At 39.6% G+C, this 26,222-nt stretch overlaps 1 protein-coding gene across 1 annotated transcript; it reads left to right on the forward strand.

Annotated features, from left to right (window-relative positions):
• The first annotated feature begins 15,519 nt into the window (after positions 1-15,519).
• Positions 15,520-16,415, forward strand: LOC108151676. The gene is made up of 2 exons (XM_017280422.2): positions 15,520-15,872; positions 15,936-16,415. The coding sequence occupies exons 1-2, from the start codon at positions 15,679-15,681 to the stop codon at positions 16,261-16,263; spliced, it is 522 nt and encodes a 173-aa protein (XP_017135911.1). The 5' UTR covers positions 15,520-15,678; the 3' UTR covers positions 16,264-16,415.
• Positions 16,416-26,222: the final 9,807 nt, after the last annotated feature.

Consider the following 26,222-nt stretch of genomic DNA (forward strand, 5'->3'; position numbering starts at 1 on the left):
GCCTCAAATTTGTTTTAAAATGTTCTTTGAATTTTCCCCTGTCTAAGTTTAAAAGCTCATTCTTCGGGTCGGTGCTGTTGGCGGAACCTCACCAAAAACGTTTAAGATAGCACTACCCAAGGATTTTTATACCCGATACTCAAAATGAGTATTGGGGTATATTAGATTTGTGGTAAAAGTGGATGTGTGTAACGTCCAGAAGGAATCGTTTCCGACCCCATAAAGTATATATATTCTTGATCAGCATCAATAGCCGAGTCGATTGGGCCCTGTCTGTCTGTCTGTCTGTCCGTCTGTCCGTCCGTCCGTCTGTCCGTCCCCTTCAGTGCCTAGTGCTCAAAGACTATAAGAGCTAGAGCAACGATGTTTTGGATCCAGACTTCTGTGATATGTCAGTGCTACAAAAATATTTCAAAACTTCGCCCCGCCCACTTCCGCCCCCACAAAGGACGAAAATCTGTGGCATTCACAATTTTAAAGATATGAGAAAACCAAAAACGTAGAATTGTAGAGAATGACCATATCTTTAAGACTGCGGAATCTGAATTGGATCGTATTATTATTATAGCCAGCATCAAGAAAACAATTTCATTTTTTCTCGCCCTGTCTCTCTCTAACACACACGTAGCATAGGCGGCTTTGCTTAGAGTAAAACATTAGCGCCTAGATCTCAGAGACTATAAAAGCTAGAGCAACCAAATTTGGTATCCACACTCCTAATATATCGGACCGAGACGAGTTTATTTCAAAATTTCGCCACACCCCCTTCCGCCCCCGCAAAGGACGAAAATCTGGGGCATCCACAAATCTCAGAGACTATTAAGGCTAGAGTAACCAAATTTGGTATCCGCACTTCTGTTAGATCTTACTATAAAACGTGTATCTCAAAATTTCGCCCCACCCCCTTCCGCCCACACAAAGGACGAAAATCTGTTGCATCCACAATATTGCACATTCGAGAAAACTAAAAACGCAGAATCATAGATAATGACCATATCTATCAGATTGCTGAATCTGGATCAGATCAGATCATTTTTATAGCCAATAGGAACAAATCAATTTGCAGTGGCTACGCAGCGCCCGACGTCATGCTCAGACTGATTTTCTGTCTCTCTCGCACGCACTCTTTGTCGTGTCGTTTAATAATAGCGGCGTCTGCCGGAGGAGAGCCATACTGACTTAGTATCGGGTATAACCGTAGAGTTGCGGTGTCCGCAGCAACTCACAACGTTCCCCCTCGTTATAACTGCGACATCCCTATAACAGTACGAACAGTCACAAACTGGTTAGTTTTGTATGCCAAAACTAGTTGGTAGTTTTGCTAGATGGTTTGGTTTTTATACTCGGTACTTAGAAAGAGCTGCACTGTGTGTAATAGACATTCCTTCTGGGCGTTTCCGACCCCACAAAGTATATACATATATTCTTTAGCAGCATCAATAGACGAGTCGATGTCTGTACGTCCGTCTATCTGTACTGGTTAAGAAATATTTCTCAGAGACTGTAAGAGCTGGAGAAAACTTCGCTTACTGTAGACTCCTGTGATATTTTAAACAAATGTATCTGCAAGTTTTCAATATTCATTTCGAAGAGTGTAGTCTGTGTCCTTAGTCTTCTCTGACCAACATAAATAATCTTGATTGCTTGTCCACGTGAGATATATATACATATGTATATAGTGACATATCCATAATTCCCCACATCCCATACACATTATGTTTATGTACAATTCATCCACCCCATCCACACAAGTAACAGGACCCCACTCAAGAATCAATAACTGTTTCTTCCCATACTCCAAGCTAGGGCCCCCCATAATATAAACAATGGACCACATTGTTTCATCAACATTAGAATCACGCCACTCTCGAGAAATCGATTCTTTAGAATCACGCCACTCATGAGGACCAATCAAAGCTAGACATAAAACCAAGGAGTATCACATTCCTAGCTCCGTCATGTAATGCAACACCGATCGCCAGCAGTGGATGCCTTTCATTAAAGCCGACGCATCCCCAAATATCGATCCAGGCACGTACGCCACCGACACGAAGATGCAGCCGAGGAAAGCAACGCCCGAAGCCAGAGTCGGGAGTTCCAAGAGAAGGGCTCATGGAAACTAGCCAGCAGCAGAGAGATCAGTTCCGTTTGAGACAAGCAGACCCAAAGTCAAGTCGGGGAATTCATTTAAATCTTGTGACATAAAGATATTTAAGTTGTAAAATAAAAGTCTTTTTTAAAAAACTTAAAATCGAGTTGCGGATATTTAACTGGCGCAGTCGGTAGGATTTCGTTTAAAATTAACTCCTATACTTCGGTAATGGTCAGCTTGTGTAATTTCTAATTACTGTGATCACGTAATCCCGGAATCGTTAATAAAATTGTGAAATCCGCCAAAGAACCTATGTGTTACGAGCACATACGATTTGCAAAACTAAAATTAAGTGAACTGAAGTAAGCGGAGATAGTGATCCACCAAGAACAGTGAAACACTAAATACAAAATCAAAAAACTTACAAGTGAACCAAAATAAAGTTAAAAACTACTGAAAACAAAACAAAACCCAATCAACACCAACAACATGGCGTTACCACCACCATCATTGAGCGAAATCCACTTGAACCAGGCACTGCTGTCGATCAGACAAATACCTGCCTATGACGGTTCATCTGGACAGCTAAGCTCATTTATCAAACGAATCGAATATGTATGCGGATTATATCCAACTGAAGATCTTCGCCAACAAAGGATCCTATTTGGAGCGACCGAGATCCAACTGTCAGGAGAGGCACAACGCATATCGCAAATGATACAACCCAACACGTGGCTCGAACTGAAGACGGCGCTGATCAACGAGTTCAAAAATCACACACCATATGAAGAACTCTTACGACAACTATACACCACCAGATTCAACGGCAGTCTTCGTAAGTTTAAAGAAGAATTAGAGATAAAAGCATTATTAATAAACAATAAGCTAAACTTAGAAAACATACCAGAAAATAATGTCATTTATAAAAACGCTTTGAACAACACAATTAAAGATGTCATTACTCGAAAACTTCCTGACAGAATGTTCATGACCTTAGCAAGAAAAGATATTACCACATTGTCTAATCTTAAGAAGGCAGCACAAGAAGAAGGATTGTACGAAGCTAGTACAACAGATTCAGGTACAAATAAAGATCAATCGAAATCGTCTCAATCAAATCGAAAGAATGTTGGAAACTATTATCCAAATTATAATACTACTAACTATCACAATCAAACCCAAAGTTCATCTGGAACAGGTCAGACTAATCGAACAAATCAAAATCAAAATTCCCAAAATCCTGGATTATACAATGAGTTCAAAAATTCCTTGAATCAAGGTAGGGCTCAGAATCCATTCAATCAGCAAATATCTCAAAACCAAGCTAGTGGGAGTGGACCCAACCAACCTACTAAAAGAGGGAGGGAGAGCCAGAGTGGCCAAACGAAGATGGACGTAAATTTTCATCAAGCCGCCTCGGAAGAAACCGAGGAGGACCCTATATAAACATTACCATTAATAAAAGAATATTAAGGTGTATCGCTGACTCGGGACCATCGATCAACATCATGAAAGAAAATAATACAGATTCCGAGATAAAAGACGATAACCTTACGGTCCATACCATCAATGGACCTGTCCGTTTAACTAAGAGTATAATGAGGAATGCGAACAAAACATGTCCGTCCGAACAAAAGTTCTACATACATAACTTTTCCAAAAATTATGATATTTTGTTAGGAAGAGAATACTTGATGGCAAGTAAAGCCGTCATCGATTACAGAAATGACACTGTAACACTAGGAGCTAGGTCGTACCCAATCATTCAGAGTGGAGAAGCTATTGAAGCCGGCAAGACCGCACAGAAGTGCACTGATCCCTCTACAAAAGAAGAGAAGATCGCACCTAAGTGCCTTGACCCATCTCCAGAGGGAGATCAATACTTCGCTTCCGCTCTAGACAGTGAATTAAGGGAATGTAATCAATTAAGATTGGAACACTTAAACGACGAAGAGAGGGAAGAGTTAAAGAAGGTCTTATATGAGTTTAAGGATGTGCAGTACAGAGAAGGTGACAATTTGACTTTAACAAGTACAATCAAGCACGAGATCAAAACTCAACATGAAGACCCGGTCTACAGACGACCATACAAATATGCCCAGATACATGATCAGGAGGTAAACCAGCAAATCAAAGATATGATCAGGCAGGGAATAATTCGAAAGTCGAATTCTCCTTACTGCTCGCCCATATCTATGATTCCGAAGAAGATAGATGCTTCAGGAAAGCAAAAATATCGAATGGTAGTAGACTATAGAAGTCTAAATGAAATAACAGTTAAGGACAAATTCCCAACTCCACGAATGGATGAAATCCTAGACAAGCTAGGTAAATGTCAGTATTTTACGACAATCGATTTAGCAAAAGGTTTCCATCAAATACCCATGGAACCTAGTTCAATCCCCAAAACTGCGTTCTCCACTAAGCATGGACATTACGAGTTCACTCGTATGCCCTTTGGGCTAACCACTGCCCCAGCTACCTTCCAAAGATGTATGAACAATCTGCTAGAAGAGTTAATCTTCAAAGATTGCTTTGTATACTTAGATGACATCATTATATTTTCCACTTCATTGGAAGAACACTTGTTGTCACTAAGGAGAGTATTTGGAAAGTTGAGAGACGCCAACTTGAAGCTACAAATGGATAAATGTGAATTCATGAAAAAGGAAACTGAATTCCTAGGTCATGTAGTCACTACTGAAGGAATAGTACCAAATCCAGGCAAAATCTCTGCCATTGTCAAATTTCCAATACCAGAAACGACTAAACAAATAAAGTCATTCTTAGGTCTGTGCGGGTTCTACAGGAAATTCATTTCTAATTTTGCAAACATAGAAAAACCCATGACACTCAAACTAAAGAAAGGAGCTGTCATAGACCCCAAGGAAGAAAAGTACGTCGAGGCATTTGAGAGACTAAAAGTACTCATCACCTCAGACCCTATCCTTGCGTTCCCAGACTTTGACAAAATGTTCACGGTAACAACCGACGCTAGTAACATAGCATTGGGAGCGGTTTTGTCACAAGAACACAAACCGATCTGCTACGCTAGCAGAACCCTAAATGAACATGAAATAAACTATTCAGCCATCGAAAAGGAATTATTAGCGATCGTATGGGCAACCAAGTATTTCCGTTCATACCTGTTCGGTAGAACATTCGAGATACAAAGCGATCATAAGCCCTTGATTTGGTTGAACAACCTCAAGGAGCCAAATATGAAATTACAAAGGTGGAAAATAAAACTGAATGAGTTTGATTTTAAAATGAAATATCTACCAGGCAAAGAAAATCATGTAGCTGATGCCTTATCAAGGGTAAAGATTAATGAAAATCTCCTTGGAGAAGCTTCCAATAGCGTTGGTGCAACTGTACATAGCGCACAGGAAGACAATCTAAATCACATTGCTATCACGGAAAGACCAATTAACTATTACAATCGGCAAATTGAGCTAATAAAAAACAATGAAGATAAGGTAGAAACAATTCGTTATTTTCACAAGCTAATCATCAAGATCACGTATAAGGAAATGACTAACACCTTAGCGAAGGATATAATAAAGGAATATCTATGCACCAAAAAGAGCGCATTATATTTCCATAACGAAATAGATTTTCCTCCATTCCAAAAAGCCTATTTAGAAATCATTAATTCTAACAATATAACCAAAGCTATTAAATCAAGCACGAAACTCCTAGATATTCAGAATTACGCTGAATTTAAAGAAACCATATTAAAGAATCATAAAGGCTTACTCCATCCAGGGATAGAGAAAACCGTCAATTGGTTTAGGGGAAAATACTATTACCCGGATTATCAAAAACTAATCCAAAACATCATAAACGAATGTCCTACTTGTAATATTGCCAAAACAGAGCATAGAAATACGAAGTTGGCATTCGAAACTACACCGGAAATACTGAACATCAGAGAGAAATACGTCATAGATTTCTATATGGTTGGTAACCAACAGTTCCTATCATGTATTGACGTATACTCGAAGTTTGCCACTCTTGTAGAAGTAAAAAGTCGTGACTGGTTAGAAGCAAAAAGAGCCATCATGAAAGTTTTTAACGAGATGGGCAAACCAATTGAAATCAAAGCCGATAAAGATTCAGCTTTTATGTGCACAGCATTGCAAGCATGGCTGAATGCGGAAAACGTCAAAATAGAGATCACTTCCAGCAAAAATGGAATATCTGACGTAGAAAGATTTCATAAAACAGTAAATGAAAAATTAAGAATAATATCTAGCTAGGATAACCCAGAAGATAGATTCACGAAGTTTGAATTAATTCTTTATACTTATAATCATAAAACCAAACATAATACCACAAATAGGACACCAGCTGATATATTCATTTATGCAGGCTCACCTGATTATGACACCCAACTAAATAAAGTGAATAAAATCACTCAATTAAATAAAAACCGCATAGAATATGAAGTAGATACCCGCTATAAACTATCACCTCTAGTTAAGTCTAAGGTAACAAATCCTTTCAAAAGGACGGGCGAAATTAGACAGGTAGACGAAAAACATTATGAAGAAAAGAATAGGGGTAGGAAAATAACTCATTATAAATCAAAATTCAAGAAAAAGAAGAAATCTAATAGAAGCAAATATAATAATTCCAGAAAAACCGAGGAAGTTAATGGAATCGGCGAACTTCAACACAATTAAAATCCTCATCTTCCTCATAATTACCATCGTAATGGCACAGGGCCAAAACATAGAAATAAATCCTATAAAATCCCAAAACGGATATATGATATTCAAAACTGGATCGATTAACATACCTATCAATTACGAATACCATTATCTAACTGTTAATGTAACTAAAACCGAAGAACTATACCAAAATTTATTAATGTAAGCCACTAAATTCCAGGACATAATCCAAATAAAATATCTAGTAGACAAATTGCAAAGAGAAATGAACGGGCTAAAAATAACCAAAAGAAATAAAAGAGGCCTAATCAATATAGTAGGAACAGCCTACAAATATCTCTTTGGAACACTAGATCAGGAAGATAAAGTCGATTTGGAACAAAAAATAGAAAATTTAGCCAGCCATAGCATTCAAATGAATGAACTAAATTTGGTAATAGATGCAGTTAATAGCGGAATAAACGTCATAAACAAACTAAATGAAGAAAAAGACAGGAATCAACAAATAGAAATTTTGATATTCAATCTACAACATTTCACAGAATATATCGAAGATATAGAACTAGGTATGCAATTAACTAGGCTCGATATATTTAATCCAAAATTATTAAAACAAGACTACCTGGAACAAATAAATTCTGAGAAAATACTAAATATAAAAACCTCCACATGGCTAAAATCCGATACCAACGAAATTCTAATAATTTCCAACATTCCCAAAGACATTACAAAAGTACCAATCTATAAAATCGTTCCGTATCCAGACGAATTAAATAACATGTTAACAGATATGACATACGATCCTTCCGATACGAATCTTCCAAAAACAACGCTAAACCAGAATTGTGTAAACCAAGAAATCATAGCGGAAGGAAATACCATTACAAAAATCTACAACTGTTCAATCCAATTAAATGAATTTACAATATCAAACACAATGTTAGATTTTGCCCAGAATGTTTATGTCAACAACAACATAGCTAAAATAAAACCACTGTCGTATGTCCAAACTAATGAAATAATTATGCAATACACCAAATATAGTAACCTATTACAAATAAGTCTACTAATTTCATTTGTCATAATTATATTAGTACTACTAAGTTATGTAGCTGTTAAATTTAAGAAAACTTCTAAAAGAGTCACGGTTAAATGTATTAACCCTATAATAGAAGCAGAAGAGGAACCAACCTCAGCCACCGCACTTGACACCCCGTCACTATACCCGAGGGTAATCGCCTAGGGACAGGCTAATAACAAACGTTGGGGGAGTGACATATCCATAATTCCCCACATCCCATACACATTATGTTTATGTACAATTCATCCACCCCATCCACACAAGTAACAGGACCCCACTCAAGAATCAATAACTGTTTCTTCCCATACTCCAAGCTAGGGCCCCCCATAATATAAACAATGGACCACATTGTTTCATCAACATTAGAATCACGCCACTCTCGAGAAATCGATTCTTTAGAATCACGCCACTCATGAGGACCAATCAAAGCTAGACATAAAACCAAGGAGTATCACATTCCTAGCTCCGTCATGTAATGCAACACCGATCGCCAGCAGTGGATGCCTTTCATTAAAGCCGACGCATCCCCAAATATCGATCCAGGCACGTACGCCACCGACACGAAGATGCAGCCGAGGAAAGCAACGCCCGAAGCCAGAGTCGGGAGTTCCAAGAGAAGGGCTCATGGAAACTAGCCAGCAGCAGAGAGATCAGTTCCGTTTGAGACAAGCAGACCCAAAGTCAAGTCGGGGAATTCATTTAAATCTTGTGACATAAAGATATTTAAGTTGTAAAATAAAAGTCTTTTTTAAAAAACTTAAAATCGAGTTGCGGATATTTAACTGGCGCAGTCGGTAGGATTTCGTTTAAAATTAACTCCTATACTTCGGTAATGGTCAGCTTGTGTAATTTCTAATTACTGTGATCACGTAATCCCGGAATCGTTAATAAAATTGTGAAATCCGCCAAAGAACCTATGTGTTACGAGCACATACGATTTGCAAAACTAAAATTAAGTGAACTGAAGTAAGCGGAGATAGTGATCCACCAAGAACAGTGAAACACTAAATACAAAATCAAAAAACTTACAAGTGAACCAAAATAAAGTTAAAAACTACTGAAAACAAAACAAAACCCAATCAACACCAACAACATGGCGTTACCACCACCATCATTGAGCGAAATCCACTTGAACCAGGCACTGCTGTCGATCAGACAAATACCTGCCTATGACGGTTCATCTGGACAGCTAAGCTCATTTATCAAACGAATCGAATATGTATGCGGATTATATCCAACTGAAGATCTTCGCCAACAAAGGATCCTATTTGGAGCGACCGAGATCCAACTGTCAGGAGAGGCACAACGCATATCGCAAATGATACAACCCAACACGTGGCTCGAACTGAAGACGGCGCTGATCAACGAGTTCAAAAATCACACACCATATGAAGAACTCTTACGACAACTATACACCACCAGATTCAACGGCAGTCTTCGTAAGTTTAAAGAAGAATTAGAGATAAAAGCATTATTAATAAACAATAAGCTAAACTTAGAAAACATACCAGAAAATAATGTCATTTATAAAAACGCTTTGAACAACACAATTAAAGATGTCATTACTCGAAAACTTCCTGACAGAATGTTCATGACCTTAGCAAGAAAAGATATTACCACATTGTCTAATCTTAAGAAGGCAGCACAAGAAGAAGGATTGTACGAAGCTAGTACAACAGATTCAGGTACAAATAAAGATCAATCGAAATCGTCTCAATCAAATCGAAAGAATGTTGGAAACTATTATCCAAATTATAATACTACTAACTATCACAATCAAACCCAAAGTTCATCTGGAACAGGTCAGACTAATCGAACAAATCAAAATCAAAATTCCCAAAATCCTGGATTATACAATGAGTTCAAAAATTCCTTGAATCAAGGTAGGGCTCAGAATCCATTCAATCAGCAAATATCTCAAAACCAAGCTAGTGGGAGTGGACCCAACCAACCTACTAAAAGAGGGAGGGAGAGCCAGAGTGGCCAAACGAAGATGGACGTAAATTTTCATCAAGCCGCCTCGGAAGAAACCGAGGAGGACCCTATATAAACATTACCATTAATAAAAGAATATTAAGGTGTATCGCTGACTCGGGACCATCGATCAACATCATGAAAGAAAATAATACAGATTCCGAGATAAAAGACGATAACCTTACGGTCCATACCATCAATGGACCTGTCCGTTTAACTAAGAGTATAATGAGGAATGCGAACAAAACATGTCCGTCCGAACAAAAGTTCTACATACATAACTTTTCCAAAAATTATGATATTTTGTTAGGAAGAGAATACTTGATGGCAAGTAAAGCCGTCATCGATTACAGAAATGACACTGTAACACTAGGAGCTAGGTCGTACCCAATCATTCAGAGTGGAGAAGCTATTGAAGCCGGCAAGACCGCACAGAAGTGCACTGATCCCTCTACAAAAGAAGAGAAGATCGCACCTAAGTGCCTTGACCCATCTCCAGAGGGAGATCAATACTTCGCTTCCGCTCTAGACAGTGAATTAAGGGAATGTAATCAATTAAGATTGGAACACTTAAACGACGAAGAGAGGGAAGAGTTAAAGAAGGTCTTATATGAGTTTAAGGATGTGCAGTACAGAGAAGGTGACAATTTGACTTTCACAAGTACAATCAAGCACGAGATCAAAACTCAACATGAAGACCCGGTCTACAGACGACCATACAAATATGCCCAGATACATGATCAGGAGGTAAACCAGCAAATCAAAGATATGATCAGGCAGGGAATAATTCGAAAGTCGAATTCTCCTTACTGCTCGCCCATATCTATGATTCCGAAGAAGATAGATGCTTCAGGAAAGCAAAAATATCGAATGGTAGTAGACTATAGAAGTCTAAATGAAATAACAGTTAAGGACAAATTCCCAACTCCACGAATGGATGAAATCCTAGACAAGCTAGGTAAATGTCAGTATTTTACGACAATCGATTTAGCAAAAGGTTTCCATCAAATACCCATGGAACCTAGTTCAATCCCCAAAACTGCGTTCTCCACTAAGCATGGACATTACGAGTTCACTCGTATGCCCTTTGGGCTAACCACTGCCCCAGCTACCTTCCAAAGATGTATGAACAATCTGCTAGAAGAGTTAATCTTCAAAGATTGCTTTGTATACTTAGATGACATCATTATATTTTCCACTTCATTGGAAGAACACTTGTTGTCACTAAGGAGAGTATTTGGAAAGTTGAGAGACGCCAACTTGAAGCTACAAATGGATAAATGTGAATTCATGAAAAAGGAAACTGAATTCCTAGGTCATGTAGTCACTACTGAAGGAATAGTACCAAATCCAGGCAAAATCTCTGCCATTGTCAAATTTCCAATACCAGAAACGACTAAACAAATAAAGTCATTCTTAGGTCTGTGCGGGTTCTACAGGAAATTCATTTCTAATTTTGCAAACATAGAAAAACCCATGACACTCAAACTAAAGAAAGGAGCTGTCATAGACCCCAAGGAAGAAAAGTACGTCGAGGCATTTGAGAGACTAAAAGTACTCATCACCTCAGACCCTATCCTTGCGTTCCCAGACTTTGACAAAATGTTCACGGTAACAACCGACGCTAGTAACATAGCATTGGGAGCGGTTTTGTCACAAGAACACAAACCGATCTGCTACGCTAGCAGAACCCTAAATGAACATGAAATAAACTATTCAGCCATCGAAAAGGAATTATTAGCGATCGTATGGGCAACCAAGTATTTCCGTTCATACCTGTTCGGTAGAACATTCGAGATACAAAGCGATCATAAGCCCTTGATTTGGTTGAACAACCTCAAGGAGCCAAATATGAAATTACAAAGGTGGAAAATAAAACTGAATGAGTTTGATTTTAAAATGAAATATCTACCAGGCAAAGAAAATCATGTAGCTGATGCCTTATCAAGGGTAAAGATTAATGAAAATCTCCTTGGAGAAGCTTCCAATAGCGTTGGTGCAACTGTACATAGCGCACAGGAAGACAATCTAAATCACATTGCTATCACGGAAAGACCAATTAACTATTACAATCGGCAAATTGAGCTAATAAAAAACAATGAAGATAAGGTAGAAACAATTCGTTATTTTCACAAGCTAATCATCAAGATCACGTATAAGGAAATGACTAACACCTTAGCGAAGGATATAATAAAGGAATATCTATGCACCAAAAAGAGCGCATTATATTTCCATAACGAAATAGATTTTCCTCCATTCCAAAAAGCCTATTTAGAAATCATTAATTCTAACAATATAACCAAAGCTATTAAATCAAGCACGAAACTCCTAGATATTCAGAATTACGCTGAATTTAAAGAAACCATATTAAAGAATCATAAAGGCTTACTCCATCCAGGGATAGAGAAAACCGTCAATTGGTTTAGGGGAAAATACTATTACCCGGATTATCAAAAACTAATCCAAAACATCATAAACGAATGTCCTACTTGTAATATTGCCAAAACAGAGCATAGAAATACGAAGTTGGCATTCGAAACTACACCGGAAATACTGAACATCAGAGAGAAATACGTCATAGATTTCTATATGGTTGGTAACCAACAGTTCCTATCATGTATTGACGTATACTCGAAGTTTGCCACTCTTGTAGAAGTAAAAAGTCGTGACTGGTTAGAAGCAAAAAGAGCCATCATGAAAGTTTTTAACGAGATGGGCAAACCAATTGAAATCAAAGCCGATAAAGATTCAGCTTTTATGTGCACAGCATTGCAAGCATGGCTGAATGCGGAAAACGTCAAAATAGAGATCACTTCCAGCAAAAATGGAATATCTGACGTAGAAAGATTTCATAAAACAGTAAATGAAAAATTAAGAATAATATCTAGCTAGAATAACCCAGAAGATAGATTCACGAAGTTTGAATTAATTCTTTATACTTATAATCATAAAACCAAACATAATACCACAAATAGGACACCAGCTGATATATTCATTTATGCAGGCTCACCTGATTATGACACCCAACTAAATAAAGTGAATAAAATCACTCAATTAAATAAAAACCGCATAGAATATGAAGTAGATACCCGCTATAAACTATCACCTCTAGTTAAGTCTAAGGTAACAAATCCTTTCAAAAGGACGGGCGAAATTAGACAGGTAGACGAAAAACATTATGAAGAAAAGAATAGGGGTAGGAAAATAACTCATTATAAATCAAAATTCAAGAAAAAGAAGAAATCTAATAGAAGCAAATATAATAATTCCAGAAAAACCGAGGAAGTTAATGGAATCGGCGAACTTCAACACAATTAAAATCCTCATCTTCCTCATAATTACCATCGTAATGGCACAGGGCCAAAACATAGAAATAAATCCTATAAAATCCCAAAACGGATATATGATATTCAAAACTGGATCGATTAACATACCTATCAATTACGAATACCATTATCTAACTGTTAATGTAACTAAAACCGAAGAACTATACCAAAATTTATTAATGTAAGCCACTAAATTCCAGGACATAATCCAAATAAAATATCTAGTAGACAAATTGCAAAGAGAAATGAACGGGCTAAAAATAACCAAAAGAAATAAAAGAGGCCTAATCAATATAGTAGGAACAGCCTACAAATATCTCTTTGGAACACTAGATCAGGAAGATAAAGTCGATTTGGAACAAAAAATAGAAAATTTAGCCAGCCATAGCATTCAAATGAATGAACTAAATTTGGTAATAGATGCAGTTAATAGCGGAATAAACGTCATAAACAAACTAAATGAAGAAAAAGACAGGAATCAACAAATAGAAATTTTGATATTCAATCTACAACATTTCACAGAATATATCGAAGATATAGAACTAGGTATGCAATTAACTAGGCTCGATATATTTAATCCAAAATTATTAAAACAAGACTACCTGGAACAAATAAATTCTGAGAAAATACTAAATATAAAAACCTCCACATGGCTAAAATCCGATACCAACGAAATTCTAATAATTTCCAACATTCCCAAAGACATTACAAAAGTACCAATCTATAAAATCGTTCCGTATCCAGACGAATTAAATAACATGTTAACAGATATGACATACGATCCTTCCGATACGAATCTTCCAAAAACAACGCTAAACCAGAATTGTGTAAACCAAGAAATCATAGCGGAAGGAAATACCATTACAAAAATCTACAACTGTTCAATCCAATTAAATGAATTTACAATATCAAACACAATGTTAGATTTTGCCCAGAATGTTTATGTCAACAACAACATAGCTAAAATAAAACCACTGTCGTATGTCCAAACTAATGAAATAATTATGCAATACACCAAATATAGTAACCTATTACAAATAAGTCTACTAATTTCATTTGTCATAATTATATTAGTACTACTAAGTTATGTAGCTGTTAAATTTAAGAAAACTTCTAAAAGAGTCACGGTTAAATGTATTAACCCTATAATAGAAGCAGAAGAGGAACCAACCTCAGCCACCGCACTTGACACCCCGTCACTATACCCGAGGGTAATCGCCTAGGGACAGGCTAATAACAAACGTTGGGGGAGTGACATATCCATAATTCCCCACATCCCATACACATTATGTTTATGTACAATTCATCCACCCCATCCACACAAGTAACAGGACCCCACTCAAGAATCAATAACTGTTTCTTCCCATACTCCAAGCTAGGGCCCCCCATAATATAAACAATGGACCACATTGTTTCATCAACATTAGAATCACGCCACTCTCGAGAAATCGATTCTTTAGAATCACGCCACTCATGAGGACCAATCAAAGCTAGACATATAATTCCAATATAATTGGAACTTGAACGCGTCTGAAATCAATTTGCACCTCTGCTGGAATTATTGGAATGCGTTGTAGCAAAAAATGTTCGCCTCTGAATTTGCCATTTAAAATGGTTGCTTCAACAATGTTTTTCATCAATTTTTTAATCACCAATCGCGTGCCATTTTACACAGCCTTCGGGGATAATTCATACCTTCGTTCTCATCGCAGACTTAATCGATCAGTTTGTATAATACCAATTCGCCTGGAAAAACTGCTGTATCTTGAAGTTTAAATCATCGACCTTCACATTTTCCTCTGCCAAAACGACTCTTTCTGCCAGATGTGCCTGATTTTTGAGTAAGCGTTTATCCCATCGGCGTAAGATGAACGAGGAATGACGAGAAGTGTTTCTCTGAAATCACATGAATGGAGTAACAGAGTCCCGCCGAATAATTTGTTCTTGTTTTAAATGTGTTGTTAAACGCCTCAAGAGAATGTTTGGTTGCCAAAGTGCATAATTTTTCATTGTTTCATCGCTGTGGCTATGTGCAATTGTTTTTAGTGTTGCACACTGCCTCTGGGGTATTTTAAATATTCAGACGCAGCTTTAGTTCCTCATCCAATAAAGTTTCTGCAATTCGATATGATCCAATGGCCAATGCGGTCCCCTTCACTTGGTGAATCCATGAAATGAATCCAACTTGTCCCGTCGAAACGTTCATGAGTCAGAAGTGCGATATTGCGAGTAACAACCGATACCACTTTTGACGCAACTGCGACATTCTCACGCGCACATTTTCGTTATCTCGTTGGATTCTTAATATACTAAATACTAAATATAAAAAAAATATAAATTTTATAAAAATCGATCGAGCCGTTTGGGAGGTGTCACAGATAGTTATAGTTAATTTTATTTTGCTTTAGTTTCGAACTTTCAAATTTCCATTCATTAAAATTCCACTTCGCTGACAAAGCATATTCGAAGCCCATTTGAGTTAGCAAACGAAATTACAAAGTGGACGAGTCGCTCTGTCGATCATCCAGAATGGGCGCCATGTTAGGTACAACCAGCCCCCAAGCAAGTCTCCCCACAGAGCAGTCGGAAAATGCTACAGAGGCAGCTCCACGGGAGGTGGCCGAGACCAGGCCACATTCGCTCTCACCCAAGCCCAGCAGTCAGAAGCTGACCAGATCCAAGTCGAGCAAAGTGATGAGCAGCAGTCGGAATATCCAACGATTGTGAGTACCAGCGGAGACACCTCTCACCCAGCTCCATTAAATTGAAAAATTCGCGTGCCTCAGACCAGCCGAGGCCATCCACCAGGAGTTCGATCGACTGCTCATCCAGGCGCAAAATCATCTGACGGAAGTCGAGGAGAGACCATGCTTAGAGGCTGCCAGCAAGATGACTCGCTGCCTCCGCCAACACCGCCAGCAGGCCTGTAGGTGCTTCGATGCCATGGAGCTGTACCGCAACTGCGTGATCCGTGCCACGCAGGACCGCGTCGATGACATGGCCGATGAAGAGCCGCCAATGCTACCCATGACGCCACCGCAATCTATACCACCGCCCGCTCGCCCCAAATCTCGCTCCCGCAGATGGTGGCAATTCTGGCAGTGGTTCCGCTAAGAGCAGGCATTAGTAAAGTGGCGTAAGAAGTCATTTTGGCCTAGTCAAAATAAGCAGGGGGAACCTGAGTTAATTTGCTGGAAAAGCTCTATATTCCATTCCCCCATTCAGACCGAAAATAAAATTAAGAAATGCCTTTTTTAATTGAACCATGACTTCATTTGGCTCCATTTACTCACAGCTACAGTGGAGGCTGCCCACAAGAGAGCTTTGTCTATTATTAAAGGGAATACTCCTGCTTTATAGCTGCTTTATGAAGAGTGTGTGATATGTGAGAGGCGGAAACGCTTCGGTGCCCCCTAAAACTCCACACGTCCACAAGTCAATCTACCCATGTCTGTGCATATAAACCATTAAATGGACACACATTCAGTAGCAACTACCAAACGGAGGAATACATATTGCCATCCTCTTTGGCCAGTTAGTGGGAATACTGACAGTAGCGGTTTTTAACTGAATTCTCTACTTTGCTTTACTCTTGTATACAATTTTATTTACTATTTATGTCCACAATTTTTCAAAATTTCATTTCTGCCTTTCAGATCACATGTTGAACGAGTACGAGTACATGTGTGAGTTCTGTCCATCAGTGCTGGCTGTCACTGTACCTGCCGTGCACCGAGGCTATCATATGCAGATGCAAATGCGATGCACATGCCGTATCCAGTTGCACATTAGCCTCCAGGTCCAGAGATGGGGCTGTCTGTCAGTGTGTACCACTCCTACACAGTCCCTCTGTGTATCTGTCTATTCATTCATCCAAATGTCTATATCAGGCGGACGGAACGATGTGGAGCAAACCATAAGAGCTGCATGGGGACAGAGGGGGGGTAGGGGAGCGTGCAGGATTGCAATTTGCAATAAAAGTAAATCTGCTGTGGCGCCGAGCAACTCCTGGCTCCTCCTGGCACCACCAGCTCTTACATTGTTACCCTCTCTCTGCACCACATGTGTGGGTGCGGTTTCGGGTTGAAAGCCTTTCGGGCAAGGTAAGCAAACATTAGAATTTATTAAATCCAGCACCAGCACGGCACCAGCGCCAGCTCCATCTCCAGCTCATACTTGTACGCGCACAGGTTCACGTCCAGCCCCCCCACTTCTTGGCTTGCGCCCACTGCCGGGCAAAAAAGAAAAATTATTGCATATAAAACTCACCTTTCTAAGGGTGTGGTGGCGACTTTCGGGTCGAGGCGAAGCACATTCAACTTTTGGGCCACACACGGACACAGGGGCGCTGCTCGGGACTCGTGTGTATTACTAGTATACACACTCCCATACCATATATTTGTATGTACATATGTAAATAATCCAACTTTGCTTTTAGCATTTGGCAGAGCAAACAAAATGGTAGAATGGAGGGCGTAACCCAAGTGTTTACACGCCAGCTACACTGACCAAAAGCTGGCATTCGGGGAACCCGATCTTTAAAGGATCGCTTGGGCGACTGAGGCTAAAGGCGACTGAGCGGCTATTGCGGTCATTGCGGGAATCGGCTGGTGCGAAGCTCCCATTTCCATGGGCATTGCCAATTTCCAAGAAAATTGTTAACTTTTGTGGTATGACAATACCTAGGGCGGATCAGACGATTCGATAGCGTTCCTTAAGCCCTCAAGGCACGGCCAACCTGAAAATGTCAATGCATTTTTCACTTCCATTCCGGTGCTTTCATCGGGGGCGGTGGTATGTGGCTGTGGCTCTGGCTGGGACAAGAGTGAAGCATACATTTAGTTTATAAAAAAACAAACAAATGGAGTACGCAGAGCAACAAAACCATGCAACCAAATAACAGTGTACAGCGTCAGCGTCCGCCCCCAGTCTCAGTCGTTTCCATTCGGTTGCCCTTTTCCATTGTACGTACTAGTACGTCGACAAGCACGACCAGCCCCAGCCCCAGCCCCAGCCCCAGCCCCAGCCCCAGCCCAAGCCCCCAGCTCGTTTAACCGTGTGTTTTTTGCCTCATTTTTTGGTAACAGTTTTGCCCATTTTTCGTGCAGGGCTTGTTTTTTCCCTCTCGTTGTGCCATAAAGATTATTATGAAAGTATTTTGCTAAGCTTTTCTGCCCCTATCCCTATCCCTTGCAGTCGAGTAGAGTAAAGTCGAGTTGGGATGAGATGAGATGAAATGAGTGGGGCTTGCATCCCTTCAGCTCGCTGGCTGTGGCCGCCTCTATCTTGCTGTATCCATCTCTGTCATGCCATTTGGCTGGCACTCTTGAGGCTTTAAGTGTGCATGCATTACGAGTACGCCATGTGCAAGCCTCTCCTCTTACTCCATATATACATACATATGCATATACATATACATAATATGCATGCATGGATAATTTATCAGGACAGGACACAGCATAGTTTTAAATTTGATTTAAGCGTTAGCTTCAACGGCCAGTCCGGACCATTGTGTGTCCATTGTTCCCATGTCCGTGTCCATGTCCATGTCCATGTCTGTGTCGTTGCTTGGGTTGACCAACTGACAGCAGCTCAAATGCAATTAAATGACCTGGCCGCAAAACAAATCAAGCGCAAATCTGAACCGAGCTATTCATCCAAAACTTTCAAATGTAAATGCTCAGTGTAACATGCTCCATCCTTCGACAATACTCCCCAATGCCAACCCGCTGCCGCTGCCGCTGACGGCGGTTTCTGTAGCTTCTATTGGCCACACTTGGCCCACTCGCCCTCGTCCTCGTCCTCGCCCGCTTGTCAGCTTGTCTGTCCGCACTCGGCTTGTCTGCCTGTCTTGTCAGTGTCGGGCACTCTGCTACCACCACAAACGCCATCAAGAGGACTGTTTTTGTGGAGTGTAAATATGTATATATTTCCGAGTTGCATTATGAAATAAATCGTGTGAAGTGCTTGTTTATCGGTTACATAACGTAGATTAACACGGTTTAAGGTATTAAAATATTCGGAAACGGGCTTCAAAAGTCTAAATGCTCGTCGAAACTCAAAAAAAGTTCAATGGCTGGGAGGGTTTGATCGATAATTATAAAGAACGGACTGTTAAAAGCCTGCTAATTTAACCAGGAAAAAATCCTCTTCCAATCATATGAAAAGCCTTCGAAGAGCCTTTGGCCACAAATATCTCAGACGTATTCCCCAATGTATGTAAGTAGACATCACATATGTACCTTTATAAATTGGTTAAACAAAGTCCATGATTTTAGCCAAATTAACTGCAATCGAGCTACCATTATGGAACATACCCATTGTGACCTTAATCTACACGATTGAAATCACAAATTTTCTGCTGTACAGTGTAACTTCCACTCCTGGCACTAAGCCCATTCCCCAAACCTTATAACAAATTGTACACCCTTGTAGTTGGTGTCTTGGGTCAGGTTGAAGTTAAAGTACGAGGTGATGAAGTCGTCTGGGAGGGCATATGGAAATCGGATAGAGCCCAACGAGCCCAAGTTGTACATGCTGTATTCAGCTGTCTTCCTTGGCTGCGTTGCATAAGTGCATTTGTCTGTTATCCTGACGAGCTTTTGTTTCACACTGCTCTCCCTAGTCCCCGACTCTTTCATGTCTGCCTGTCGTACTCGTAGTCCGTGCACTTGTTTTCAACGGAATCAATTTAGCGTAAGAAGTTTCAGCTGCAAGCCCAAGTTGTTTTCAGGAACTGCGACTCGGGCTGGGGCTGGGGTTGAGGTTGGGGCAGGGGCAGAGAAGAGGGAGGAATGTGTGTGGTGCAATTATGCCAACGACAGCTGCCTGGCAGCCTCGTCGTCGCTCTATTAATCAAAAGTTATACAAAAAGCCAGCGAACTTCGCCACACGCTACACACCCGGCCCCGGTCGCTCTGTTTGGATCCCGGTCCTGGTCCTGGTTCTGGCCCTGGGCTGACTCCCTATTCCCTGCTCTCTATCGTTCTTCTTGTGCCCGCTTCCTCATCCTGTGCCTCCATGTTGTTTGCAATTTAACTTTGCTGTGAGCGAAGGCTCTTCATAAGTTGGGCACAGCTTCTGCATACATACGTACATATCTGTATATCTGTATCTGTACGTCTGTAAGCCTGTCTGTATGTCGAGCCACAGCGGGTAAAAACAAGATATAATATTTTATGAAACCTACCACTGCCCCAGCCGCCCCACTGAGGACTTGGGCTCATTGCCCATAAATAAATAAAGCAGCCAAACACAATCAAAAACCAATGAAGCAGACCAGCAGCCACAAATGACAGAAGGACCAAGGAGCTGGCAAGCTCCTTGATACCGCCAGCGCAGCCCCATCTCCCCATCAGCCTCATCAGCCTCATCATCTCCGTCATCATCATCAGCTGAAGCAGCATAAACTTCACTTTTTGCCCCGCCAAAATCGAAGCCAACCAAGCAAAACACACACATTTGATGAAAGTAGTCAGATTTCTACACTGAATCATTTAGTTATATTTTGTCTTCTCTTTTTTGCTTTAAGCTGGGCCAAATTTTGGACTTGATCAGAACTTTTTTGGTTTGACTGATTGCTTGCAAATGTATAGTAACCATCCAAGTGCTCGCACCACCATGATTCAAATTAAGCCAGTCGTGGATAAGTTGTGCTATTTGGCCCGTGTTCATTTAGGTATACTCGCATGTAAGCGACGCCTCTTGCCAGCAGTCGGCGCAGTCTACACGACAAACCCAGAAGAATATTTACCTCTTGTATATAGGGATATTCTCGTAATGAGTTTATTCGGTATGGTGAATGCAAAGATTTAAAACTTATTGATAACCCAAAAACTGTACCAGCCAGGCCTCGAATATTTCGTTTCGTTGATTCAAGCAAAGCTTAGCGAGAATTTTAATTTTTACGCGTATTTAAATTATACCAAAGTGAATGCGTCTTGAATCATTTAAAGTCACAACTGTTCTCTCCCATTGAAAATGAGCCCACCCATTGCACATTGCACATTGGGCCAGACGGCCGATATTTTGGCGAAAACTCGAAAATGTCATGGAAAACAAAATTTTTGGAATGATATTTTATCATGGAGCATACCCTGGCTAGGAAAAATGTAGTAATCAGGCAGGCTTCGCTTGCGGATGGCGTTTTTAGGTGCTCTCCATTTCACAAATTTTTGGCATCGATATGTTTGATTTTCTCATCGCTTCTGGCAAACAAAAACAGCTGACCTAGTTGCCTCAAAAATATACAGCGTGATAAAAATATCTTCATTTTTTTGAGTCGCTGGTTTTGAAGCACAACCATGGCAGAAAATGCGGGATTTAAGAAGATCAAGACATCTTTAATGCAACACCTGAGTATTTAACGTGTCTGACGAACTGTGAGTAAAAGCATATTGGAAAATAAATTGACAATGCACTATAGTCCAGAATTCGTTTTTTTGGCATTAAGTCGATATTTGTATGTGAATGGATTACGTTTTTTCTTGCAAATTCTCAAAGTAAATTCATCATTCATATTAAAAATTTAAAAAAATATTATTTAGCTTCCCTGAAGCTATTTGCGAGCTTTTGAAAGTGAACAATCGATCAGCTGATTGTGGGAAAAAAATTGGCGCCAAATTACTTGTTTACATTTTTACGTGGCGATCGAGTAAATTTGCTCAAATAAATTCGGCTAAAAATGGAAAATGAAGATAAAGGTATGTAGTATCTAATGTATTTAGTTATTTTATGTGTAGTCTCAAGATTTAAGTGTTGTGCAATGTCCAATTTATGTGTATTTTTGTAGAAAATTTAACTGCGTCCCCTGTGTTTCGTAGAATATAACAAATGAACTGAGTTCTGCTGAGAAAAACGAACTATGTGAGTTTGTACCTACAACTGTTGTAATTGACTGGAAAGTAACAACTTTGGCCCGTTTTGGCCCCTTTTCTTTAAATTTGTTAACATTCAGGAAAGTTCGAGTTTTTGCATAGCGATCTCATCGATATTTGGCGCAACAACAATCGACAAAAAAAATCTGTCTCACATTGGATTTACAGTAAAATCAATAAAAACCATTTGGAAAATGAAAAAAAAGAGAAATAGATTAAAAAAATCAGTCATTTTGAATCATTCTTTAAAAAAAACCTGAAGTGTAACAAAATGATGAAACGGCTTATGACCACCCATGCTAAATGGATGGCTTCTAAAATAACAATTATTGTTGATGAAAATTGTAAGACACAAAAGAAAATGGGACGTCCAACATTACATTATACAAATGCAGGGACAAGATTAAAAAGGAAACTGGCGTGTGATCTTGCAAATGATAATAATAATAACACGAATCTTCTTATGCATGCTGCGGAAGTTTCTGCTAAGAAAGAACGCAAGACCGACGTGGCTTTTGTCCTAACAAAAACAATTAGAGCACCTGAATACCCGACTGAATCGAGAAAGCATCTTCAATTGCAAAAGCCCATTCCACTTTCACCAGATGAAGCTTTAGCTTACCTCCTGGAAAATTCACTCAACAAACAGAAGTATACAAACACTAGGCTTTTAAATAAAGTTTATAACTGCGACATTTATCCTAGCTATAATAAAGTAATGAAAGCTAAATTACAGTGCCGGCCCGAATGGAAACTATTGCTCGAGAGCCATTACAAAATCTTTTAGATCATACAGCAAAGCTTTCAAGCGGTTTTCAAGCTACGGATTTGATGGCTCAACGGGTCATAGTAAATATATATGTACAAGCAGAAGTTTCTAACTGAAATACCTGGCAGCTTTCAGATCATTCTTTATTTGCAACTTCTGTTATACCCATAAAAATGACAGACACCTAACATCGGAACATCTGGACAAATAGAACACCGCAGTCTATTAGATTTTGCAGACCGCTACAAATTGATCTAGTAAAAGAAACTACTGCACACATAATTATGGAATAAAAAGATTTAGATTTTCAAATTAACACTCTTAAACCCTTTGTTTATAAATTAGTTGAGAATGTTGACATAGCAGTTACCTATGAAATGCATATGACACCTATAGATGGAAAACAGCTGAACGTTTTAACTGGAACTACAACTACTCAATGTTGTCCAATATTTGGGGTCATCCCTAAAACCCCAAAGCTTGGAGCTTTGAAATTTGGATCAAGTCCATTACATGCTTGGATCCGCTTTCTAGAACTTGTCTTCGACATATCATACAGAATAGTGATACAAAAATGGCATATGAAAGGTGACGATAAGATTAAAATGAGCATTCGGAAAAAATATACTCAGGAAAAGATTTGGAAAGATATGTATGTACAAAATTTAAAAGCTCTAGCTTTAATTTCGAGCTCTGTGTTAAACAAATCTAAGTTGCTGGCTATAGCATGCACGGGAAGGGGGGGTAATGGCTTGGTCAAATCTAAAAAAAAACGAAGTGGAACGTTGTGAGTTGCTGCGGACACCGCAACTCTACAGTTATACCCGATACTAAGTCAGTATGGCTCTCCTGCGGCAGACGCCGCTAATATTGAACCACACGACAAAGAGTGCGTGCGAGAGAGACAGAAAATCAGTCTGAGCGTGACGTCGGGCGCTGCGTAGCCAATGAAAATTGATTTCTTGCTTTTGGCTACAAAAATGATCCGATCTGATCCAGATTCAGCAATCTGATAGATATGGTCATTATCTATGATTCTGCATTTTTAGTTTTCTCGAATCTGCAATATTGTGGATGCAACAGATTTTCGTCCTTTGTGGGGGCGGAAGAGGGTGGGGCGAAATTCTGAGATATACGTTTTATAGTGAGATCTAACAGAAGTGCGGATACCAAATTTGGTTACTCTAGCCTTAATAGTCTCTGAGATTTGTGGATGCCCCAGATTTTCGTCCTTTGCGGTGGCGGAAGGGGGTGTGGCGAAATTTGGACACGAAACGGTCAAGGTCCGATATCACAGGAGTGTGGATACCAAATTTGGTTGCTCTGGCTCTTATAGGTTCTGAGATCCTTGAACTCATATTTTGCAATTGACAAAACCGACCATGAAACCTGTGTGTTAGAGAGAGACAGAGCGAGAAAGAATGAAATTGTTTTCTTGATTCTGGCTATAATCATTATACGATCTGGTTCAGATTTTGCACTGTAGAAGATATGGTCATCCTCACCGATTCTGCGTTTTTGGTTTAATCGTATCTTTAAAAATGTGGATGCCACAGATTTTCGTCCTTTGTGGGGGCGGAAGTGGGCGGGGCGAAGCTTTGAAATATTTTTGTAGCAGTGACATATCACAGAAGTCTGGATCCAAAACATCGTTGCTCTAGCTCTTATAGTCTTTGAGCACCAGGCGCTGAAGGGGACGGACGGACGGACAGACGGACAGACAGACAGGGCTCAATCGACTCGGCTATTGATGCTGATCAAGAATATATATACTTTATGGGGTCGGAAACGATTCCTTCTGGACGTTACACACATCCACTTTTACCACAAATCTAATATACCCCAATACTCATTTTGAGTATCGGGTATAAAAAAATTTTATAAAAATACTCAAAATAATTGTGCAAAGCTTTAAGGCTCTAGCTTTAAAACTAGACTTTATGCCAAAAAAAAAAACGACTTCTGTCCTTATCCATATCTTCTGTTACGAGCACAGCATAAATGTGCATGTAGCACTTTGGCAAGAAATTTGGCACATATGTGCATGAAGCACAGTCTGTGCTGTTATGCGCAAAAATTTATTTCTTGCCAAAGTTCCGATAACCAAATCGAACTGCGTCAGCTGTTTACACGAACATGAAAAGAGTTGTTGCCCTGACCTATTATTTCCGAGAGAAATGTGAGGTTGGGTTAAAAAAAATTACAAACAAGCTAAATTGCCCTGGTAATGGTGTCAAATGTATGCTTATGCATCAATATGTCATCTATTTTTTCGCTTTGCAATTAAGATTCGTTTTGTTGAATAAAAAGCCGTTTACTTTTCATTTCATCGAGGAAAATGTTTTCGTTTTGAAAAAGAAGAAATCTTGCGGGATGTGACAACGGAAGCAGTAAAATATGTGATTTCAACAGTAGATCAGAAAACTTTTGTGAAAGTGAAACCGGAGCCCTGAGTGCAGCCGTGGAAGGTTTGCGATCAGCTACCAGTTGGTGCTAAAAGGGCGGGAAACTTTTTCTTCTTATTTGTTAGTTAGCTTTCCAAAATTAGAGAAAACCTAACTATCTTGCCTGTGTATTGCAGTCAACAACTTTTTTCGTGCCATCTTGTGTCATATACTAACTATGTTAGTATGTACATATATTAAATTAATTGCGAACCCTTGCGACTGTTATACATTCAAGAATACTTTCCCAGCCGGGAAAAACACCGTGCGCCCCATTTCCCAACATCTCGCCTGAATCGTGACAAAACTGATGGTGAAAGGTTGTTTCTAATGATCGTATTGAATGCCAAGGCACTCAATGGAAGAATAGGTATTTGAACCCAAACCAGGTCAAAAATCACTATACCTGACAAATGTAGGGTATAGCGTCGCTGGCTCAAGCGCGTATACGAAAACCACACAAGACTAGCAACGATCGGCAATGGCCACCATCGAGCGAAAGCGAAAACGAACAAATTCACCGCTGTAGTTCTGAAGTATGTATGTTGTGTGTTTGAATACGTCTGCAATGGTTTGCACGAGTCGACGGCTAAATACCGAATTAAGTATTGATTGGCGAAGCACGACTGATACAAACGAGTATACCCGACGAATACAGGGTAGCGCGTCACTTGGTGTTTGGTTTAGATCAAGCGCGCCAAACGAAAAGAACAGCGATAAGCAACGGTGAGAGCGAAAGCAAAACGAAAACTCACCGCTGCAGCTGCGTATTGGTATGCGCTCTTGGCCAATGACCCAACTGTATATTTCACACAACGAAAACGAGAAAGGGGGAGGGGTGACAGTCATTGCAGTTAAACATGAGCTATATTTTTTGCGCTCAAGATGGTTAGGTTTACATATGTATATGTATGTATGTATGTATTAATATAAATTTACATATGTACTATATTCGAAACTCTAACTACAGCATGCAAATCTAGC

Source organism: Drosophila miranda, chromosome XL (assembly GCF_003369915.1).
Source record: "Drosophila miranda strain MSH22 chromosome XL, D.miranda_PacBio2.1, whole genome shotgun sequence".
Lineage (NCBI taxonomy): Eukaryota > Metazoa > Arthropoda > Insecta > Diptera > Drosophilidae > Drosophila > Drosophila miranda.

Coding starts and splice junctions, on each gene's coding strand:
- LOC108151676 (XM_017280422.2), top strand. CDS start 15,679: ATGGGCGCCATGTTAGGTACAACCAGCCCCCAAGCAAGTCTCCCCACA. Junction 15,873..15,935: donor AGTCGGAATATCCAACGATT/GTGAGTACCAGC, acceptor CGCGTGCCTCAG/ACCAGCCGAGGCCATCCACC.